The sequence below is a fragment of the Watersipora subatra genome, chromosome 3 (assembly GCF_963576615.1).
Source record: "Watersipora subatra chromosome 3, tzWatSuba1.1, whole genome shotgun sequence".
In the NCBI taxonomy this organism is placed as follows: Eukaryota; Metazoa; Bryozoa; class Gymnolaemata; order Cheilostomatida; family Watersiporidae; genus Watersipora; species Watersipora subatra.
The window spans coordinates 52,374,635-52,395,834 of record NC_088710.1 but is presented as its reverse complement, the minus strand read 5'-3'; the positions used below and the strand labels follow the sequence as shown (position 1 = coordinate 52,395,834).

At 35.1% G+C, this 21,200-nt stretch overlaps 1 protein-coding gene across 1 annotated transcript; it reads left to right on the top strand.

Annotated features, from left to right (window-relative positions):
* The first annotated feature begins 74 nt into the window (after nt 1–74).
* LOC137390714 (atrial natriuretic peptide-converting enzyme-like) lies at nt 75–18,224 on the top strand. The gene is made up of 20 exons (XM_068077036.1): nt 75–129; nt 459–651; nt 1,093–1,286; nt 1,524–1,704; nt 2,310–2,486; nt 4,990–5,114; nt 5,241–5,419; nt 7,332–7,458; nt 10,648–10,773; nt 11,654–11,874; nt 12,503–12,668; nt 13,280–13,288; nt 14,065–14,189; nt 14,585–14,822; nt 15,599–15,788; nt 15,929–15,995; nt 16,577–16,766; nt 16,976–17,121; nt 17,487–17,571; nt 18,145–18,224. Exons 1-20 carry the CDS (start codon nt 75–77, stop codon nt 18,222–18,224), a joined length of 2,874 nt encoding a protein of 957 aa, XP_067933137.1.
* The last annotated feature ends 2,976 nt before the right edge of the window (nt 18,225–21,200 follow it).

Below are 21,200 nucleotides of genomic sequence, written 5' to 3'. Positions count from 1 at the left end.
TGCGGATTTTATACTTACCTGGAGATCAGTTGCTTTAGTCAGAGCAGATGTGCAAGCATCTAGGGTGGAGCAACATGTTGCATTATTCTATCTTCCTGGCATCGCTGTTTATAGCAACAGCTTTTGCGGGTGAGGTTTCTTTCTCTTGTTGTAGCAGCCATATCTAGCTTGTAATATGCAAATCTTTGGGATTGTCACACTTATTGAGAAATATAGATGGTAAATTCTTTGGCAACATCTGGATTTTTATCAACACATCAATAAATACCTTAGTTCTAGCAGCTTTGTACTAACACTTAGCGTGTGAGTCCAGGTTATGTAATGATATCTACCTACGTTGCTTATGCTATTTAATCATTAGCTCATTCTGATTTGAAACCTGTACTATTACATCTCTGCAATGATCGTATAAACACCTATATTTTCTCAACTCTCATTTCATCATATATTGTGTTAAGATTACGGCAGCTCTGGTGGCTGTGGAGGATATGGAGTGAGAACGGCTGATGAAGGTTACATAAAGTCTCACACCGCCCAAGGCACTATCAAATACTCTAACAACAGAGACTGTTCCTGGAATATAGATGCTCCTGTGGGCAAACGCATTCGTCTCGATACCCTTAACACCATTGACATCGAAGACCATCAAAAGTAGTGTTTGCTTAACATACTGCTGTTCTTCTCATGATAATCAACGTAGTTTAGGCAGCAATGTCTCTTTAGTCTAAAGAGGCTCGCTAGTAAAAAAAACTAGAGCAGATGTTTTGTCTGCAAGTGTAGTGACTCCGTGTTGAGACATGAAGTTGTTCCAATAAAATAGTTTACTTGCACAGTTGTGAGTTTTGTTGGTCGGATCCTCCCCTGCTAAATCTTAACGGAAACTTGTTACATGCAAATGGTAATAAAACTTTTAATAAAAATTGCGTGAACAATCTCAATTTTTTTAAACAGATATTTTAATTTTCTGAATTTTTAAATATTTATCAAGTTGGGGCAAACAGTATTACTGACAAGAGCATTGCAGCAACCTGAAAATTTTACATGCATTCCTGCAGACTTAAACCTGTAAAATCGTTGAATGATCTATTGTAGCTGTGCCTACGACTACCTAAGCATCTATGATGGAGAGGACTGGTATGCACCTAAAATTGGCACATGGTGTGGCTCTGGCTCTATCCCCACAATCCTTAGCACTTCCAGATACCTTTACATCGAGTTTGTCACTGATGAAAGTGGTCGTAGCGACGGTTTCCAGATGAAATATGAATTCTTTCGACCATCTTTGTGTATGTTTCTAGTTTCTAGTAAAAGATTTTGATTGGATATTGTTCACTAGAAAAAATGCATAGTAACTCATTAATAAACTGCCTTAATTATCTGTTATGCTTAGGCAAACTCCGTATATAGGCTAACATTGCGTGGGAAAGAATATGTTACACTTTGGAATAACAACATTTTCATTGACTTAGTAGAACCTGTCTTTCTTTCACTTTCTGTGTATATCAAAACGTGACATATTGCAGACACAGGATGCTACACTGATGAGTTTGATTGCTCCAACAATAAGTGCATCAAGAACGAGTGGCGCTGCGATGGGGAGGATGATTGTGGAGACAACTCCGATGAGAATAATTGTGCAAATGTCAAATTTTGCAAAACCGATGAGTTTCAGTGCGCCAACAATGAATGTATCACTCAGTCCTGGTATGTGGTTTTTCCATTTTTAAAATTAGGCTTTTTTAATGCTTTGGAATCGTGCAAATTATTTTGAGAATAAATTATTGGCAATTAAGTACAGTTTTTTGTTTTTTTGTTGCAAGTCTTGAATTGAATGACTGAGTTGCTAGTACTTTGCAAATGCATTCCCTAATTTTTGGTAGACTCTAGCTTGTCACAGGTGACCTCGGGTCACGCTCTGAAATAGAACTGATCATCTGATTATATAAATCACACTGAGAAGATTATTAGCGTAACTGTCGTATCCTCGCGGCTATGCAAAATTAACAGGACCATTAAATTAGAGATGCTCCAGTCCTGGAATAAATACCAGCATCAGAATTCATATAGAGGCTAGTTGGCTGCTGGTCGGCATCAGGGAGATCATATTTGGAACCGTGCCATCTCTTAGCTAAATGTTCAACAAATTGGTACTTTCTAAAATATCCAAAGACTATAAGAACAGTTAAAGACATTTCAGCGCGTTAAATTTTTTATGTTTACGACTTTTAAACTATTATGTGCTATATTGTGCTATTATGCGCTATATTGTGCTATAATGTGCTATATTGTGCTATATTGTTCTATTATAGGAGATGTGATGGTGATGATGATTGCTCAGACGGATCTGATGAGAAAAACTGTGATTCGGTAAAGTGCACAGCAGATCAGTTTACTTGCGCACCAGGTGACTGCATAGATAACTCATGGGTATGTGATGGACAGGAGGACTGTGACGATGGTTCAGATGAGAAGCAGTGTTCTTCAGGGTAGTTATGATTAAACTAAATTATGAGCTATTAATAACTCCATTGAAAAACCTGAAACACATCCAATTATATATAAAATTGTTTTCTCACCCCGGTAAACCCACATGGGTGATAATATTTGCTCTAACTCGGGTCTCCTACCAGAGACCTGGGAGTTTGAGCACTCGCCTCAAGATCTTAGCAGCTGTTCCCAGTACCGCACTTTTCTGCAACTCACCTGAGTTGATATATATATATATATATATATACATATATATGTACATATATATGTATATGTATATATATATATATATATATATATATATATATATATATATATATATATATATATATATATATATATATATATATATATATATATATATATATATATGTATATATATATATATATGTATATACTTGGATGTGATATACATATAACTAGCCGAATGCCTGGCGTTGCAGGGGTAATAGAATAATTACCTAATGAATTTGAGTAACTTACCTGAAAAGCTAGATCTTTACTAAAATCTTTACTAAACCAATACCTGCCTTTTGGGCCAGCTTAACAATTATTATCCGTAACGGTCAACAATGTTAGTTATTAACTTCAAGCAAGCGCTTTAAGCATGAGTATCTTTACCAATGTAATTACTATTTGCCCAATGAATCCATTGTATTCCGTGCAGCTTAATGATTAAGATCACCGCCTCTAGATCTGGAGGTCCCGAGATCAAATCCAGTGCCCTGCAGATTCTTCATAGCTAAATTTTAATTGCTATAGCTGGACACAGGGTTTAATAAAAAGACAAGCACTCAGATTTATATATACATATAAATATCTATATAGAGTAATGTCATGCTTCTCTAGCATAGTGCTCTATTACTAGAAGTAAGAGCTAAAATATAAAAGAAGTAAGAGATGACTAAAAATGAGTTTTTGTTACTAATAGTTTCATGTACAGAGTACAATCATCAGACAACAACTCATGCTAAAATGAGTTGCATGAGTTGTTGTCTGATGATCTAAAACTCATTTTTAGATCTCGCAACATTAAAATCGTAAGTAAACTAACAAGCGGGCTTAACCACAAGGCTAGGCCGTTTTTATCATTTTCATCGCTCTTACCATATACATGCACTGTATATTTTTTTTAGATAGCATACACTAAATGTACACATTATATTACATGGTGTGCCCTTGTACCCTTTTATTATGATGACCCTGTTATATCATTTTTCGCCTTGGGATGTGGAACACGATGTTTTTTTTCACCCTCACCATACGACATATTTTCACGATACAATATTAACAAAAATCTATCTCGAAAGTCAAATTTAGTAGTCGGGATGCTAAATACATTGGAATAATGAAGATGCCGATATGCTATTTGCGTAAATCCCTCTCACAATGCCTGAAAGAGATATACAATGCTCACTCTCTCTCAGTCCAGAGCTACTCGTTATAAGTTATAAGTTGACGAAACGAAGTTAAGTGAAAACGAAACCGTAAAAGGAGATGTAATAACTTTTATCTGATGACAAAGTTGAAGTTTAGTAAAATACATACTGAAACTTAGCTTCAAGTATGTTTAGTAAGCTAAATAATCTGAGTTAAATTCAATGTTTATGTTATATGTCGCCCTCAAAGTAGTATTTTTCACTAATAATAGAGTAATAATACTGTATATATATTTATACATCTATATGCATATTTATATGTGTATGTACATGTAGATGTGTACCCGATACGTATATAGATGTACTTGCATATGTATATAAATATATAAATATACGTGTATATAGATATGCATGTAGATATACCTGTATATGTATATACATACGGATATACAGTGGCATCTCTACTTATAAAATTAATTCATTCTGTTTGTTGTTTCTTCTTAATTTTCTCTTGTTTGAACTGCTATCATTCACACCTTTCACCTTCTTAGGTTCAGATTTTTCTCAGCAGTAATTTTTATTGAAGTTTTGTAATGAATCAATTCAAGATCATTTGCTTTTGTCAGCTTTTAACAAACTTTGAAAAATGTGCCAACATCATGGTAGGGAGCAAAAGCGTGACTAATGAACATGTTTTTTGAGTGATTTTTCTCAACAAACTCTGAAACTTGCTAGATTTTTCCTAAAATGTCATTTACATGTATATTCAAGCTGTCAGAACAACCGCTGTCCCTGTTCGTGTTAACTGACCTCCTGCACTGCTGTGACATACAGCGCAGACATGCCACTTTCAAACCAAAATGCACGATGCTACAAGCTTGGTTGACTGTGGGAGCTGTGTGTAGCAGTGCGCATTATGAAATCTTTTGCCTTTCGTATCCTAAAATTTATTTCATAACAAGAGGCCATGTTTCTCCAAGAAAGTGTTTCATAGCCTGAAAATCCTGTAAGTAGAGGTACCTCTATAAATATATATATTGGAATTTTTAAACTCTGCTCTGAATGAAGTAACTTAATTCTCAAGTAAAGCCAGAAAGTTTTTATAAATGAAGACTACTTGCAGGAGATGCGCTGCCTATGAATTCCGATGCGCTGGTGATAAGTGTATACCGGATAGCTACGTCTGTGATGACGATGACGACTGCGGTGATCTATCTGATGAACAAAACTGCAACAGCTCTACAACTGGTGAGTGCGTTTATGACAGGACTTCTCTTTGGTAGTCTTTAAGTTTGCTATCGGGATGGTATGACACGCTTTTAATCAAAACAGAATAACGATTGCCTACTTGATAATCTCCCTCATTTACTGTAGTTGCGACGCCTACGACCCGTGCTACATCACCAGCCACTATAGATACAGTTGATCTATCTGGGTGCGGTGGACCGACCAACCTGACGGGCGACAGCGGAGAGTTTACCTCTAGTAACTATCCTGGCCTGTACAGCGTAAACGCTTCCTGTACATGGACTATTAGTGTCGTGCCAAATGAGGTAAGTTATATTCACCTTCTGATGTATACAGAACTTCCATAATATCTGCTAATGAAACTATATAATTAATAATTCACTTACTAACATATTCCTAGTTTATATAGAATAACATCTCTTTTGTAAAGCCGTGTGAGTGGGAGTTTTAGTGGCTTATTTGAAACTTTGTTGAGACAAAAGAACAAAAATTGTTGATTTTTCAAATGTTAAATTTATGTAAAATTCTGTATAAGATTAAAAATCATTTACAAGACTTTACTAAGTTTTTGCCATAAAATTTATGCAAGTTAGCTATATTGATTTTTTCATCAGAATAACCATACATCTGGTGTTGATGAAGAAATAAAAGAATCCAGAACAAAATTGAGCTGTGTAACTCTTAATCAGTAATATATACTGTTGAGTAATATAACTCTAGTCAGTAATATACACTGTTGAGTAATATAACTCTAGTCAGTAATATATACTGTTGAGTAATTTCACTCTAGTCAGTAATATACACTGTTGAGTAATATAACTCTAGTCAGTAATATATACTGTTGAGTAATATCACTCTAGTCAGTAATATATACGGTTGAGTAATATAACTCTAGTCAGTAATATATACTGTTGAGTAATATCACTCTAGTCAGTAATATATACGGTTGAGTAATATAACTCTAGTCAGTAATATATACCGTTGAGTAATATAACTCTAGTCAGTAATATATACCGTTGAGTAATATAACTCTAGTCAGTAATAAATACCGTTGAGTAATATAACTCTAGTCAGTAATATATACCGTTGAGTAATATAACTCTAGTCAGTAATATATACCGTTGAGTAATATAACTCTAGTCAGTAATAAATACCGTTGAGTAATATAACTCTAGTCAGTAATATATACCGTTGAGTAATATAACTCTAGTCAGTAATATATACCGTTGAGTAATATAACTCTAGTCAGTAATATATACCGTTAAGTAATATAACTCTAGTCAGTAATATATACCGTTGAGTAATATAACTCTAGTCTGTAATATATACTGTTGAGTAATATAACTCTAGTCAGTAATATATACTGTTGAGTAATTTCACTCTAGTCAGTAATATACACTGTTGAGTAATATAACTCTAGTCAGTAATATATACTGTTGAGTAATATCACTCTAGTCAGTAATATATACGGTTGAGTAATATAACTCTAGTCAGTAATATATACTGTTGAGTAATATCACTCTAGTCAGTAATATATACGGTTGAGTAATATAACTCTAGTCAGTAATATATACCGTTGAGTAATATAACTCTAGTCAGTAATATATACCGTTGAGTAATATAACTCTAGTCAGTAATAAATACCGTTGAGTAATATAACTCTAGTCAGTAATATATACCGTTGAGTAATATAACTCTAGTCAGTAATATATACCGTTGAGTAATATAACTCTAGTCAGTAATAAATACCGTTGAGTAATATAACTCTAGTCAGTAATATATACCGTTGAGTAATATAACTCTAGTCAGTAATATATACCGTTGAGTAATATAACTCTAGTCAGTAATATATACCGTTAAGTAATATAACTCTAGTCAGTAATATATACCGTTGAGTAATATAACTCTAGTCTGTAATATATACCGTTGAGTAATATAACTCTAGTCAGTAATATATACTGTTGAGTAATATACCTCTAATCAGTAATACATACTGTTGAGTAATATAACTCTAGTCAGTAATATATAGTGTTGAGTAATATCACTCTAGTCAGTAATATATACTGTTGAGTAATATAACTCTAGTCAGTAATATATACTGTTGAGTAATACAACTCTAGTCAGTAATATATACCGTTGGGTAATATCGCTCTAGTCAGTAATATATAATGTTGTTCTAGGTAACTCTAGTCAAGTTATGCAAATTTGGGATTTTAGAAAATTGAGCTAAAGTTTCCTGATTTCACATTGGAAACAGGATCTGTGGAAACTGGTGGTTCAAGAAGTTGCCGTCATGACTCTGTGTCAATATATGAAGGCAAAGTGAGCTTCAATACGCTTATAGGTATGCAGGATTTAATATAGCATAAATGGTTACATACGTTGGCAAAAGATTGGCCTACTGTCTAAACTCTAAAAGAATGAGAATGCTGCATCTTGCAGATTCTGTCTGAAATATGTAGTTGAGCCCCTGAAGTAAACCTGTAAATTTATACCTTCAAGGATTGAGCCAAGTTAATTCAAATTTAAAAATTTAGCAGCTTGCAAAAAAAATCCAAATTATTCCAACACCACCTGATGGTCTATGCATGACTATTCCTAACCAAATTGATCGCACACTGACCTGTTAATCGTAGAGGTGGAACGAGACAGGTTTTTTAAGTTCGAGACGAGACTTGAGACACTGTCTTGTAAAAATTCGAGACTCGAGACACGAGACAGTAAAATAATGAGCATTTGGTGATGATTTCACTACACAAGTACTAGCTACTTGGTATATATAAATTAATAAAACTATTTTTAAATTGAATTTTCACCTGGTGTAAACGATTTAAATACAACATTTTAATAATGATATGCATGTAGTTTTTGTAAACAAAAGTGACACAAACAGCTCTAAAATACCGAAGTTATATATTCTAAGAATTTTGAGCTTGATTGATCATAATTATTATAAACATATTGCTTTGTACATGTATATTTTTACCATCTATTGAATAGTTCTTACTTTTTAATGTAATGTGTAATGAAACCGATAGCCGTCGCTCTACAAAGAAACACCGCAACTAAAAGAACACACGATAACACTTTCATTCTTATCGTTTCATTAATGTTAAGTTTTGTTTATGTATTAACTGTAGTATGTGAATTATATTTAAATTGTACTCATGAAATTATATTAATTACTGTATACATGCACATGTATATTCTTATATTGAGTTAACAAAACGTCATTGTTAACCGAACACGGACTATGGTCGACACGGCCTTTCGTTCGTTTCTCCGTGTCCAGGCAAGTTTTACCCGCCATTGGTAGTATATACCTAAAAGAGGCCCAAATTTTATGAAGGGCAGTTGGTGTTTAGACACGATACGATAAAATACAGACAGTTTACCCGCAAAAGTTATCCAATTTATTAAATTGGATTATCCGAAGAGTAATTAGATACGACTCGGTATCTGTTTTAAGGACACATAACCGAACTAAAATATAACAAGGCCGTTGTCCAGACTACATGATTAGACTCAGTGGCCAACATAATCAATAGACACAGGTAGTAACGGACCGGGTATAACTTTAAAGGCAACTGCCCGCAATCCGTTACAATATATGGAGTTGTTGCTACCGCAAGAAGCCATGTTTTAACAACCGTGCGCAGGCGCTTTAGTTCTATTTCCTGTCTCGAGTTTGGCAATAGCTAAGTCGAGACGAGACCGATACGAGACGAGACAGGTCAATACTCGAGACGTCTCGTGTCTCGTTCCACCTCTAGTTAATCGAATTAACTGTGATTGCCTAAATGGAAAGGTGAGCTGTGCCAGCTGTGTAGACACTGTATCCAACTTATCTTGCTAACAGAACATTGTTCAACTCTGCACAGAGAGTAGAACAAAGAGTTCTCAATAGTCAGCACAACAATCGTATGCCCAGTAGCTAACCATCATTCTGACCCAGTAGCTAACCATCACTCTGACCCAGTAGCTAACCATCACTCTGACCCAGTAGCTAACCATCACTCTGACCCAGTATCTAACCATCACTCTGACTCAGTAGCTTACCGTCACTCTGACCCAGTAGTTAACCGTCACTCTGACCCAGTAGCTAACCGTCGCTCTGACCCAGTAGTTAACCGTCACTCTGACCCAGTAGCTAACCATCACTCTGACCCAGTAGCTAACCATCACTCTGACCCAGTAGCTAACCATCACTCTGACCCAGTAGCTAACCATCACTCTGACCAAGCCTTTAGGTTGTTATAGCCACAAAAAAGAGAGGGTAGATCATCATTAATGTTCCTTACCTTTCCAATTACAGTTTATTAATTAAACCTTAACAAAATGGTTTCTCAACCTCTCATTTTTGTGAAATAGTTGGCTTTCACATGACTCCTGCTTTGCTTTTTTGTAATTTTGCTATCTTTTATGATTTTGCCAGCATTTATGCTTTGTAACACAATTTCACGAAAATACTTCCATTTTTTCCATGTTGACCAATCAGGATGTTTGTCAGATTTAAATGGTCAGAGATTGGTTGGTGCTTCTTAATGTTGTTTGGGTTATGCTTAAAACTTTTTCTACTCTACTCTCTATCCCATCTTACTGGCTATTGAGAATGGCATCACCTACTTTCATCAAGCTTTTGTTATATTTATATATTGATTAATCTACCAGTGTATTCAGTTATCTGCTTTTCATAGCATCAGCCTTCTAGATTTAAACATTCAGTTAATGGCATTTGTGGCAGTTTTGGATTATTCTCTTCAACTGTCCGAGCTTCCTCAAACCAATTTCCTAATCTAAGAACTACATATTAAATATTGCATTAGTTTAAAACATTTCGATCTTGGGGAGGAGTCAAGTAAACCAACCAAAAATAAATTAAAAAAGAAGTTTAAACAGATGGGGTTTGTACTATGCCACAAATAGTAGACAGGAGCAATGCACCAAGCTTTTCTCAACAGACGACGCTAACTGGGTGCTAACCGTGCTATAATCTTCAACACTCATTTCTCCAGTTGTTGATCATTAGATACTTCATGTCTGACTTGCTGTTAGTGGACACTGTGAAGAATTTTTCAACATATCAAAGTCATATCATATGCTGGTCTCTCAGATATCATTAATGAAAAAAGTTTTGAAATTGAAGCTTGCGGTATGTGCCCTGTTAACCCTTCATTGATCTTGTTCCATCCTCGGTAACATTGCTTCATTCAGCCTTTTTCCTTCCCTATACAGCTTTCATTAAACTTATTCTATTTTACTGGCCACTTTTTAACCTTATCGAGCCAGAGTACTTTAAATGTAAGTCAAAACCAGCAATTAGTCAATAAAAAGTAATAAATACGTAGATGGATTTTTAAAGAGTGTTTTATAACATAATCTTTAGTATAGTTATTGCTTGGTTAGCTACTCTAAGTGGTAAATCATTGTTTCAAATAACTCTGGTGACCTTAAGCAGTGTACCTATGGTCATGGTTGCATTTATAAGATTGTGAAGAGAGTGATATATAATAATACCTTATATTGATACCAGGCAGATACTGTGGCCAAAGTGCACCAGCCCCCATCGTCTCAACTGGTAATAAACTTGTCGTGCAGTTCATATCTGATGATATCATTAGTAAGAAAGGTTTCAAAGCCACATGGAGAGCAATATCAGGTAAGTCACACCTCAGTCAAGGCTTAATCTCGAATAGTACTGCATAAAGTGCAATATAATAAATTAATATTGTATTGAAATATACCTACTTTAATATAATACAGTTTATGGTTTGGTAAGTATTATTAAATCTGTTCTATTTATAGCTTGCATACCAGAAATCTAATAAAATTGTTCATAACTGCTACTTTGTGCTTAGTTGTTTCATTACCTATTACTCTGGTTTAGTTAAGAAAAAAACATTTTTACATTTTATAGTCAGTTTGTGATGAGTATTTTATAATTTTTCAGCATCAAAACTACAATGACTTAATTTTCATTTTTTAGTATTTTAGAATAATTTCATTTTGTTAGTTTAGTCATCTTAGTGTTCACTTAATAAATGAATAGTAGATTTTTTGTATCACAGTCTATTTATCTCACATTCCAAAGTATTTTATATATAACAAAGCTATTATGACTTTTACGTTTTATAAGATTAGCCTCCTTGTAAACATTCTGCATAGTTTATGATGCATACAACTACATTTCTTCATTTATTGTTATCTAACAACTGAATATATATATATACAATATATATGTGTATAATAATTTATATATAATATTAATTATATATTAATATCTAATATTATATATTAATATATACTTTATTAATTAACATAAATAATATATTATATATTGATTATATAATATATTGTAATAATTGATAATACTATATATATTGTATAATATAGATGTTAATATACTATATATAAAATATATATTGATTAATATATATATATATATAAATAGTATAACAGTTCAGGCATATTATTACCATGTCAAACGATACTAGTCATATAAAATCACAAGTAATTAATTGCTGCGGTACATCCAACAGAAGTTGATAAAAACAAGGAGGCCTCTTCAGGATGTTATGGACCAAGGGATCTCACAGACACCGCAGGATTTATACTATCCCATGCAGAGGAAGGGAAGTCAGCATACCCTAAATCTCAGTGCGTTTGGGTGATTGGAGTGACTCCAGGCACAAGAACTACCCTTACTTTCCATTCCTTTGATCTGGAAAGCAGCAGCTCTTGCAAGTACGACTCGCTTAAGGTGAGCATGCTGACTCGCTTAAGGTGAGCATGCTGACTCGCTTAAGGTGAGCATGCTGACTCGCTTAAGGTGAGCATGCTGACTCGCTTAAGGTGAGCATGCTGACTCGCTTAAGGTGAGCATGCTGACTCGCTTAAGGTGAGCATGCTGACTCGCTTAAGGTGAGCATGCTGACTCGCTTAAGGTGAGCATGCTGACTCGCTTAAGGTGAGCATGCTGACTCGCTTAAGGTGAGCATGCTGACTCGCTTAAGGTGAGCATGCTCCGTTTTGCTGCCAAGAATTTGTAACAAGTAGATACAGCGATTAGAGCATAGTGCAAACTGTGTACATCAGCTCTAATGGGTCTCAAGTTGAACGCAAACTGATATGATGCTCTACAGTGTTTATCATATCAGTTCATTATCTTGAAAGCGTTTTAATAGATTATCCCTGCTGGGTGAAGATGAGGTTACCTCATTCAGCGGTAGATAGCAGGCAAGGGATGCGGTTAGCTAGCACAAACTCTCAGCTATGCTTGATAAAACCTAAAAGCCAACAGAAATATGTGTTGATGGTTTCTGTATATGACAGAAGGGGGAGCAAATAGGATTTTTTTATTAATTGATAGTATTTGGGTTACGTTTCAGGTGTACTTCGGCCCAAGTGAACAGTCAACTCTGGCCGGTTCATACTGCAGCAACACTTTACCTGCGCCTATAACTTCTACCACAGGCCTATATATTGTATTTAAGTCTGATGATTTGGCAAATGGACTTGGTTTCAACATCAGTTATAGTAAAGAGAGAGTAGCAGGTAAGGAATTTGTCTAGCTCGCAGCTGAGAGTATGCAACATCCTCACCAATTTATTTTTATAGCAGTTGCTTTCCTTGCCCAGTCAGATATGTAACTTGAAACTTCTTGCTTGATGAGCAATTCAAGTACGCAAACATGAGCTCTTCAAGAAATTGGTTTGACGAGAAAACAAGGTGGGAAGTTTTATTTGTGAGACTGTCGGAGCTGAGCTGTTAGGATGAACCCCAGAACATTTGTGGTTGTATGTCCTTGCATGACTTTCTGGCAATGCGCAATCACAGCGTTCATATGAGATGCCAATAACTTCTGTATCTCTTTCACAACATTGAAAAATGTATATGAAGTAGACTTTACATTGAAGTGTGTGACCTGATAAATTTGAATAATACTGATTAGTGTGGTAACTCTCAGCCTCTGTTTATGCAATGATTTATTAATTAACCAACCTGGCTGAAATTTAGCAAGCATTTTGTAAACATCTGTAACGGAAATCTGAAAAACTCCTTCACAGTGTACCACACAAATCAACTGCACGGTAGTCAAATATATACATATATTTACAGGTCTTAGTCCTATATGTACATATATTTACAGGAAATAGGATTTACAGGACTTGAGTGTATATATATATATATATATATATATATATATATATATATATATACACTCAAGCTACAGACAGTACTGTTTCGACTATTGAAGCCTCATCAGTGCAGCTCAGAGTCAGCAAGGGAGACAAATCCTATTGCCAATGAGAGTTGACTTCCTGCCATGAAACAACTAAGTTGCCTCACAGACTTTAAGAAAGTCAATGGGCTGACACCAGAGTGCTCAAATCACAAATGTGATGAGCTTTGCACTAAAGTTTTGAACTAAGGCACATATATATTATATATACGCATTCCTATATACGTGATCTACAATGAAGCACATATATCGGAAAAGCGCAAAGTTGTTCTGCTTCTTGCTTGTGCGACGCCTCTTTATACATAAATGAAGGGGAGGTAGCACCGGCATGCTAGGCCAGTCTCTCTGTTCTCCGGTAGCTTTGTCTGGGCCGACTGGCTCTCACCAAGCGTCGATATTCATTCTATTTACAATCCATGAATCGATTGTTCATGTGAACCATTACTATCTTCTGCAATTAATTACAGAAGCAACTACCAGGTCTCCTGTAACACTACCTGCACTCTCACAGTCCCCTAGCTCTGGTAAGTCATCCGTTTCACTACTGTCTCTCTGCAATTGATTTTCTCAACAAAAACCTAAAAATCTTTGCTTTTAAATTAGAAGTCACTAGTATAAAAGATTTCACTAAATCAATTGAGCATGGCAAATTGTGAACTGCACTCTGATAGATTTTTACATGTGTAGCCCCAGCAACTGATCCCGAAGCAGGCTGCCATTCGCTCAGTCGTCTCAATGCGGAAGGCTATATCCAGTCTCTCGACTATGGCTCCGCTGATGAATACGCTACAAACTTGAACTGTCGCTGGCTTATAACAGGACCTAAAGATAAGGTAAATTATAACAGTTTATAATAGGAAAGGTATTTACAGTAAAGGTTGAAAGCTAATGTGACGGAATAGGTAGCTGATGTACCTTTTAGTATCAAATACATCATAAGGTATTAAAATCAGTAGATGTCTACAGTAATTGTATGGCATCTGTCAAACAACGAATAACTCTAGCAAAGGGCTTGTAGATATGTAGAAATGCTATTTGATATATTTGACAGAGTTGGGAGAGTATGCGATGGATGTAAAGTCTCGTTATGTGGCGACTCGCCTAAGACTTCATTTCTCATCTGGTTTGAATAGACACATTCTGAAAGACACATTTGTGACAGGCATGCCATATTTTAACATGTTCTGTTCATTTAACAAGATTGTTTATTCTTTATAACACGTTTTAGATAGTCAAGATTACATTTCATGATTTCAACGTAGAACAAGAGGCTTCGTGTGGCTATGACGACTTGTCTGTATATGAGGGCGCATCAGCCAGTGCTCCTCTAATCAAACGGGTATGCGGTGCCACCCTTCCTACTCCTATCGTCTCACAATCTAATATGGTGTTTGTTCAATTTCTCACTGATGACAGCACTGGACAAGATGGATTCAGAGCCAGTTTTACATTTGAAGACCCACCGAGTAAGTGTTACTAAATTTCTAGCATATTTTACTCTGCTACTCATATAATGTCACATTTGTTGGTATGACTCCGTTTTAATGGCTTCTTGATGTTTAACAGAGGTGTGTCAGTCTGATGAAATAGCATGCAACAATGGAAACTGTGTGGCAAAAAAATATCAATGTGATAACAAAGATGACTGTGGAGACAACTCCGATGAGGATTTCTGTTTTGCAGGTTTGATTACTTTTAAACATTCACATGCTACTACATTTAATTTTCACATTTTCACTTCCATACCAAATCTTATGGAAACATAAATGAGAGCATGCATATAGTACAATATATCTTACTAGCTTATCAATATCTTTGTTGTGATTAAGGGCCTTACCTTATCGGAAAATAATCATATCAAAACGTGCCGTATATGCATACATAACGTACCATATATGCATACATAACGTACCGTATATGTATACATAACAAGCTGCTACAAAGTATTTCATAAAAATTCTTCAGCTCAATGCCATTCTAAAAGAAAAGATTTTCAAATAAGCATATACTTATATATATATATAATTATTTTGTAGCTTTGAATTTCACTTATTTAATCCATGGAATTACTTTTGAATATAAACGTAAGATACTAAATACTTATAAGTAGTTATACTCGTATCTAAAAGTTATATGTAAGTTTTTTACTATAACTTATTAGTCTTTGCTCAGCTAAATTTATGCACAAACATACTGTACAGCAATGTAATTCTGCTAAAAAGGTTTCATGTTGATACCTCAGGGCTTAGTACCTGCGGAGTACCCAAAACTGCAACTAAACCAGGCAACACTCGAGTTGTTGGAGGTACAGCAGCAAATCCGCACAGCTGGCCATGGCAAGCTTACATAGTTTACAACTACTTCTTTATTTGTGGAGGCTCATTGATCCACCCGCAATGGGTTGTGACAGCAGCACACTGCTTTGAAAACAGGTAAGCGATTTTAAAATTCAATGATATGATTGTTCACACAGCCATGTAAAGTAGATATTGTTAGAGAAAAATCTGCTAGCGTTAGCTTCGTGACAAAATATAACAAAGTAAATATATGAATTTTGCCACCGTTATTTTAGTGTGACAACTCCCTCATATTGGCAAATCTATCTGGGAAAGCACAAGAAAAGTTATGAGTCAGAAGCGGTGAGTAAAATTGACCATTTTATTACCTTTTTTCTAGAATAACGAATAAAAAATTTGCTTTACATTTACAAAACTTGTCATTGGTTGAACATTCCTTGACGAAACAAAAATCGAACTAAAGCCTGAAATATTGGGAAGTTACATTATGGTTACTAATATGATGTATAAGATTTTTGGAGTTATAACTGGACTAGTGTATTTTTCACATTTTAGTTTTTTATAAAACCCTTTTATTTTTGCTTTTACCTCACACTTGTCTGGTAAAATCGTTTCTCTTGTATAAGGAATAGGTGCAAAATTCCAGTTTAGTAGCTGTCATAAACTATATATACCCTATAGTCTTTTGAAAGCTCCAAAACCAGATTTGGAGCCAACTTACCAACTGATCATTTGCCGTGTTATATATATTTTTGTTTATATGACTGATTATTTTAATCCTTGAAAAATCTATCAAATGCATTTTATTTGTTTGTTTAAAAAAAATTATATTTTTATAATAGTTACTTTAACAGCTCCACATTGCCCTACAAGCAGTTGAGCTTAAAAAATGCTGCAGAGTATGATTATCTTGAATTTTTTAGATAAAAACCCGGATTTCAAAGATCTTTCAATACCCCAACTATGATCAGACAACTACAGATGGTGACGTAGCTCTGATGAAACTTGCGCAGCCTATTGCACTATCAGATGATGTTTTGCCTATTTGTTTGCCAGCGAGACACAGATCCGACAATACAAAATGCTATGTGACAGGATGGGGTGACACAAGGGGTAGGTCTAACACTCTTTACACTAGATCAATAAAATTCCTATAAACCGAACTTTTCAGGTCTTGACTAGGTTACCCAATTATGTATTACCATGTCATCATTACAAATATGTTGCAAGTAGTCCAAAATGTAAAACAAATTCACAAGTCCTGTTTGAGGCAAATTGCAAATGATCAGGGATATTTTATCATTCAAAGGAAAAAATTTTAGGCACTGGATATGGCACGGTCCTTAAGCAGGCAGCAGTCCCAATTGTCAACAAGAATACTTGTAACTCTCAGCAATGGCTGGCAGGGGAGGTCACTGATAACATGTTTTGTGCAGGCTACCCAGATGGTGTTCATGATGGCTGTGAGGTTGGTGATATAACATTTAAATTTTACAAGTAAAATAGTAAAAGCAGTACAGATGTTTTGCTGTCAACCATAAGCAAATGACTGACATACATGTAGTTTTATTGGTCTTACCTATGTCATTAACTTCCAGTAAAAGCATACTTTATTAATACTATAGCATCTGGCTCTGACAACATAAGCACCTAGTAACATGGAGTGGACCAATGTAGCAAAATAACAGATTTGATAAATTGTGATTATTACTACATATATTTTATTACATTACTATATGTGATACTCTATTCAGATAAATCATTGAGAATCTACTGCAGAAATTTTCAACTTTTGTCATTGCACACGTAAGTACCATAGCTCTTGCTTTGCAGGGTGACAGTGGAGGACCACTGGCATGTGAAGATGGTGGAAGATTTCATTTGCAAGGCATCACCTCATGGGGCCTTGGTTGTGGACGTAAGTTACCCCTGAACAAAAGTAAAGTCTGCATATCTGGTATTTATAAAATTTGATTGTTCCAATAGGTTTCACCCAAGTGTAAAATTAGTTATTTATGTAAGCGTATACGACAATGGAGAATCAGTAATAATTATCTCAAATTGTTGGCAAGTGAAGACAGATTCTTGTACATGTACGTACTATTAAATAAACTTGAGCTTATCATGTAGATGCACTAATTTTCTTTGTTGAACCTGTTCAATATTGATGTGCAAACTTAATGCTTATTACTGGTGTAAGAACTGTAAATTTTGGGAAAATGCAATATGGCAAGCTATAATTATTAGTACACGCTTTTAGATTATCAGTTTTCTTATTAAATAACTATTCTCTTTTTGCCTCATTAAAAACTATGTAGTACTGGCAAATCAGTAAAATTAGCAGATTAGCTCGAGTAACAGCCATAATATTCGGATACCTTCCTTCCCGCAATTGAAATTTGTCTGCCCATGAGACATTTTACCTTCAGTTTGCATATTAATATTTATTGCAGCAATGCAAATGGTATTAATAAATTGGTTTTTTTTGCAGAACCAAATGCACCTGGAGTGTACACAAAGGTGCCAAACTATGTTGGCTGGATTCGAGAAACTATAGTGAAGAACACATAACATGCATAGAAAAATATGCAATAACCGGACTGCTATCTTCTGCGAAACATCTTTCTATCTTCAACACTACCTTTTGTATCTATCATTTCTATACATTGGATTTTAAATATGATTGATTGAGACATTTGCGGAGTTCATATGTTTATTATACTATACCACAAGCTTGGTCAATAATTTGTCTAATTACATAACCACACCCAACAAAATGTTTAATAATAAACTATGAACAACAGATTTTCATTTTTCTGTGGAGTTGATATATCCGATTAGAGTTTAAGTTTGGTTCTCCTCCAGTGTCTCCTTTTGGCATTATACCTACAACAGGAAAATGTTTGTCGTATTTGGGTCTGGCTGGCCCGATGGGACACACTGCAACATATGTAAACACCTGCTATCTAGGAACTAATCACTGAGAAGAATGGTTCATACACAAGTCCCCTCGTATTGTAAATACTAGTAAGCAAGTATTGTAAATAGTTTATTTAAACTTTCAAAGATATTTTAGAGGTAACTGAAGAAACATAATGGTTGAGTTACACGGAGTCTGACAGAGTACATATATTTTATGAATAAAAAAAGTAGTTTTAGTGTAAAGCTCTTGTTACTGAGAAACATTCTATTTTTGTCTGTTGGAGTTGGGTGATGTATTAGGGATTTGCTCAGAATGTGCTTAAAGACGTAAACAGAAAGATTTATCCCACGACCAAACGAGCGAAGTTTGAGTTTTATGATAAATGCATGTGCACACAACTTACGAAAATTATTTATCAACAATGAGACGAACCCTTTTTTCGAAATCTCATCAACAAACCATCGTTTTGTAGAGTCGTTAAAATATAATAACGATACAAAACACATAAGCCTATTTAAATATGTTACCAAGTCTTTGTAAACTGTCGACATTCTCTTAAAACTTGCCCATCTGAATGGATTATACACAAATAGACAAATTAATTTGGCTGAAATTCTTCACAAAACGCTTGACAAGCTTGGTTTAATAAAAGTTAAGACCGGAAATTGAAACGCCGAGCGACAGAGAATAGAACCATTAAGTCGTGCGCATTTCACAGAAAAATAACGTGCACATTTCACCAGTCTATAGCATTGTCGAAGGTTTCTGTAATTAACGTAGGAGTACTGAAATCGTTTCATTTTTGCCGATTTCAAAGTAACTGACATTTTAGATACTTTTGAGTACTTTGGTATTCTAACTGATGTCCAACGCAGTGTAAGTAAAGGAAATGACGATGATTTTTTTTAACGATCCTTATGAGGTTATTACAATATTTAATTATAAGTTTGGATGACTACAGAATAATGACTACGTAGTACAGATTTTCTAAAAATCTATATAAATATCACAACTTCTTGATATTGCTAGATATGACGTTTATAAATGTAAACAAAATTGTGCATTGGTTTTATGTTATTACTACCCTAGGACACTTATGTATTCGTGGCATCTAACTTTCGCGTTTTCGCAGGAACAGCCTCTCGAGAAAATTTCATGAGCGCAACTTAACTATCATAACGAACGAGCGAAAACAAATGGCTTTCTTCATTGATATTCACAATAAAATCGTCATATTAGAAATGCAGGCAATTTTCGTGTGTGGTTGGCTCATTGGGCAAGTTTTGCTAAATTCATTATAGCTAATACACCGACTGAGCAGCTTGGCAAAACAAATTAAGATAATAAGTTTTTTTGGAAAAGCCTAGACAAATGAAGAAGATGATGATATTAGTTTAGTCATTGAATTTGTAACTGATGAGGATGACAGTCTGGTAGGGAAAGTCATAAAATTGAATAATAATCATTGTGGTGATGAATTTTATTACCAACCAAAAGCAATAACAACCCGGGGCCATGGCCACCCGTGCTATAAATACTTAAATTCTAATATTGGTACAACATCAGTCACTGCGGCAAGCAATCAAATTGCATTATTGATCTCGCCTACACATTTCTACCTGCGGTTCACAAATACAAACTACCGTACTTTTCGGACGATTAGCCGCTACTTTTTTCTGATGATTTGAGCCATGCGGCTTATAGGTAGGCCTACAAGGGTGCGGCTAATCACTGTGGCTTATTCCATGGCTTTTTATTTCACCGCTAGGGCGCACTAACGAGAATCTCCAATTAGTGCACTTCTAGCTGTGAAAGAAAATACGAAACAATGCCTCACGGTACTGTCCCATTAGGCACTAAGTTAAAAAGCGTCGGATAATACGAAACTGTGCCGTTCTGCACTGTTCCGTTTTTAATGGCAAAGTTGCTGCCACATTAAAAAGCACAGTCCTTAGTTCTGCGGCCTATAGTAAGGTGCGGCTTATGTATTGTTTTATTATCGTTTTCGGAAAACAAAGCACATGCAGCTTATATAGAGGTGCGGTTTATAGTCCAAACAGTACGGTAGTCCCAAATTGAAAAATATTTCGAACCAGTGAACTGGACCTGAGGAATCTAATGTTTGTTCCACTACATTTATTTTCACATCACTATATTTTCGCACTCATCAGAGCTGCGAAATTAAGTTCCAGCGAAATTTTACTCCGTATGCTACTCACGAAACTAAATACTAGCGAAATATAAGTGTCCTAGGGTATATTAATAATATTGGTTATTCTAATAATATCAGTGCATTTTACTTCTAATATTGGCCAATATTGCATTTCTCCTATTGCAGGAGAAAAATATAAACATATAATCTTTTCCTTTCATTATTGCCGTTTGTTGTATATAATAACACCCACACCCAGTACATTACAGCTACCATTGCAGTTATCCTATTGCGCTGCAGTGCCAATTGACTGCTAATATTGCATTTCTCAACCATCAGTACCCATTCTTTTTTTCCAATATCACTTTGGTCGTGGGCTGTATGACAGTGGAATTTTCAGTTTACATCGGGACTAAAAAACTGTCATCATACCGAAAACACAACTTGAATTGCTGGAAATGAAAGTTGCCCT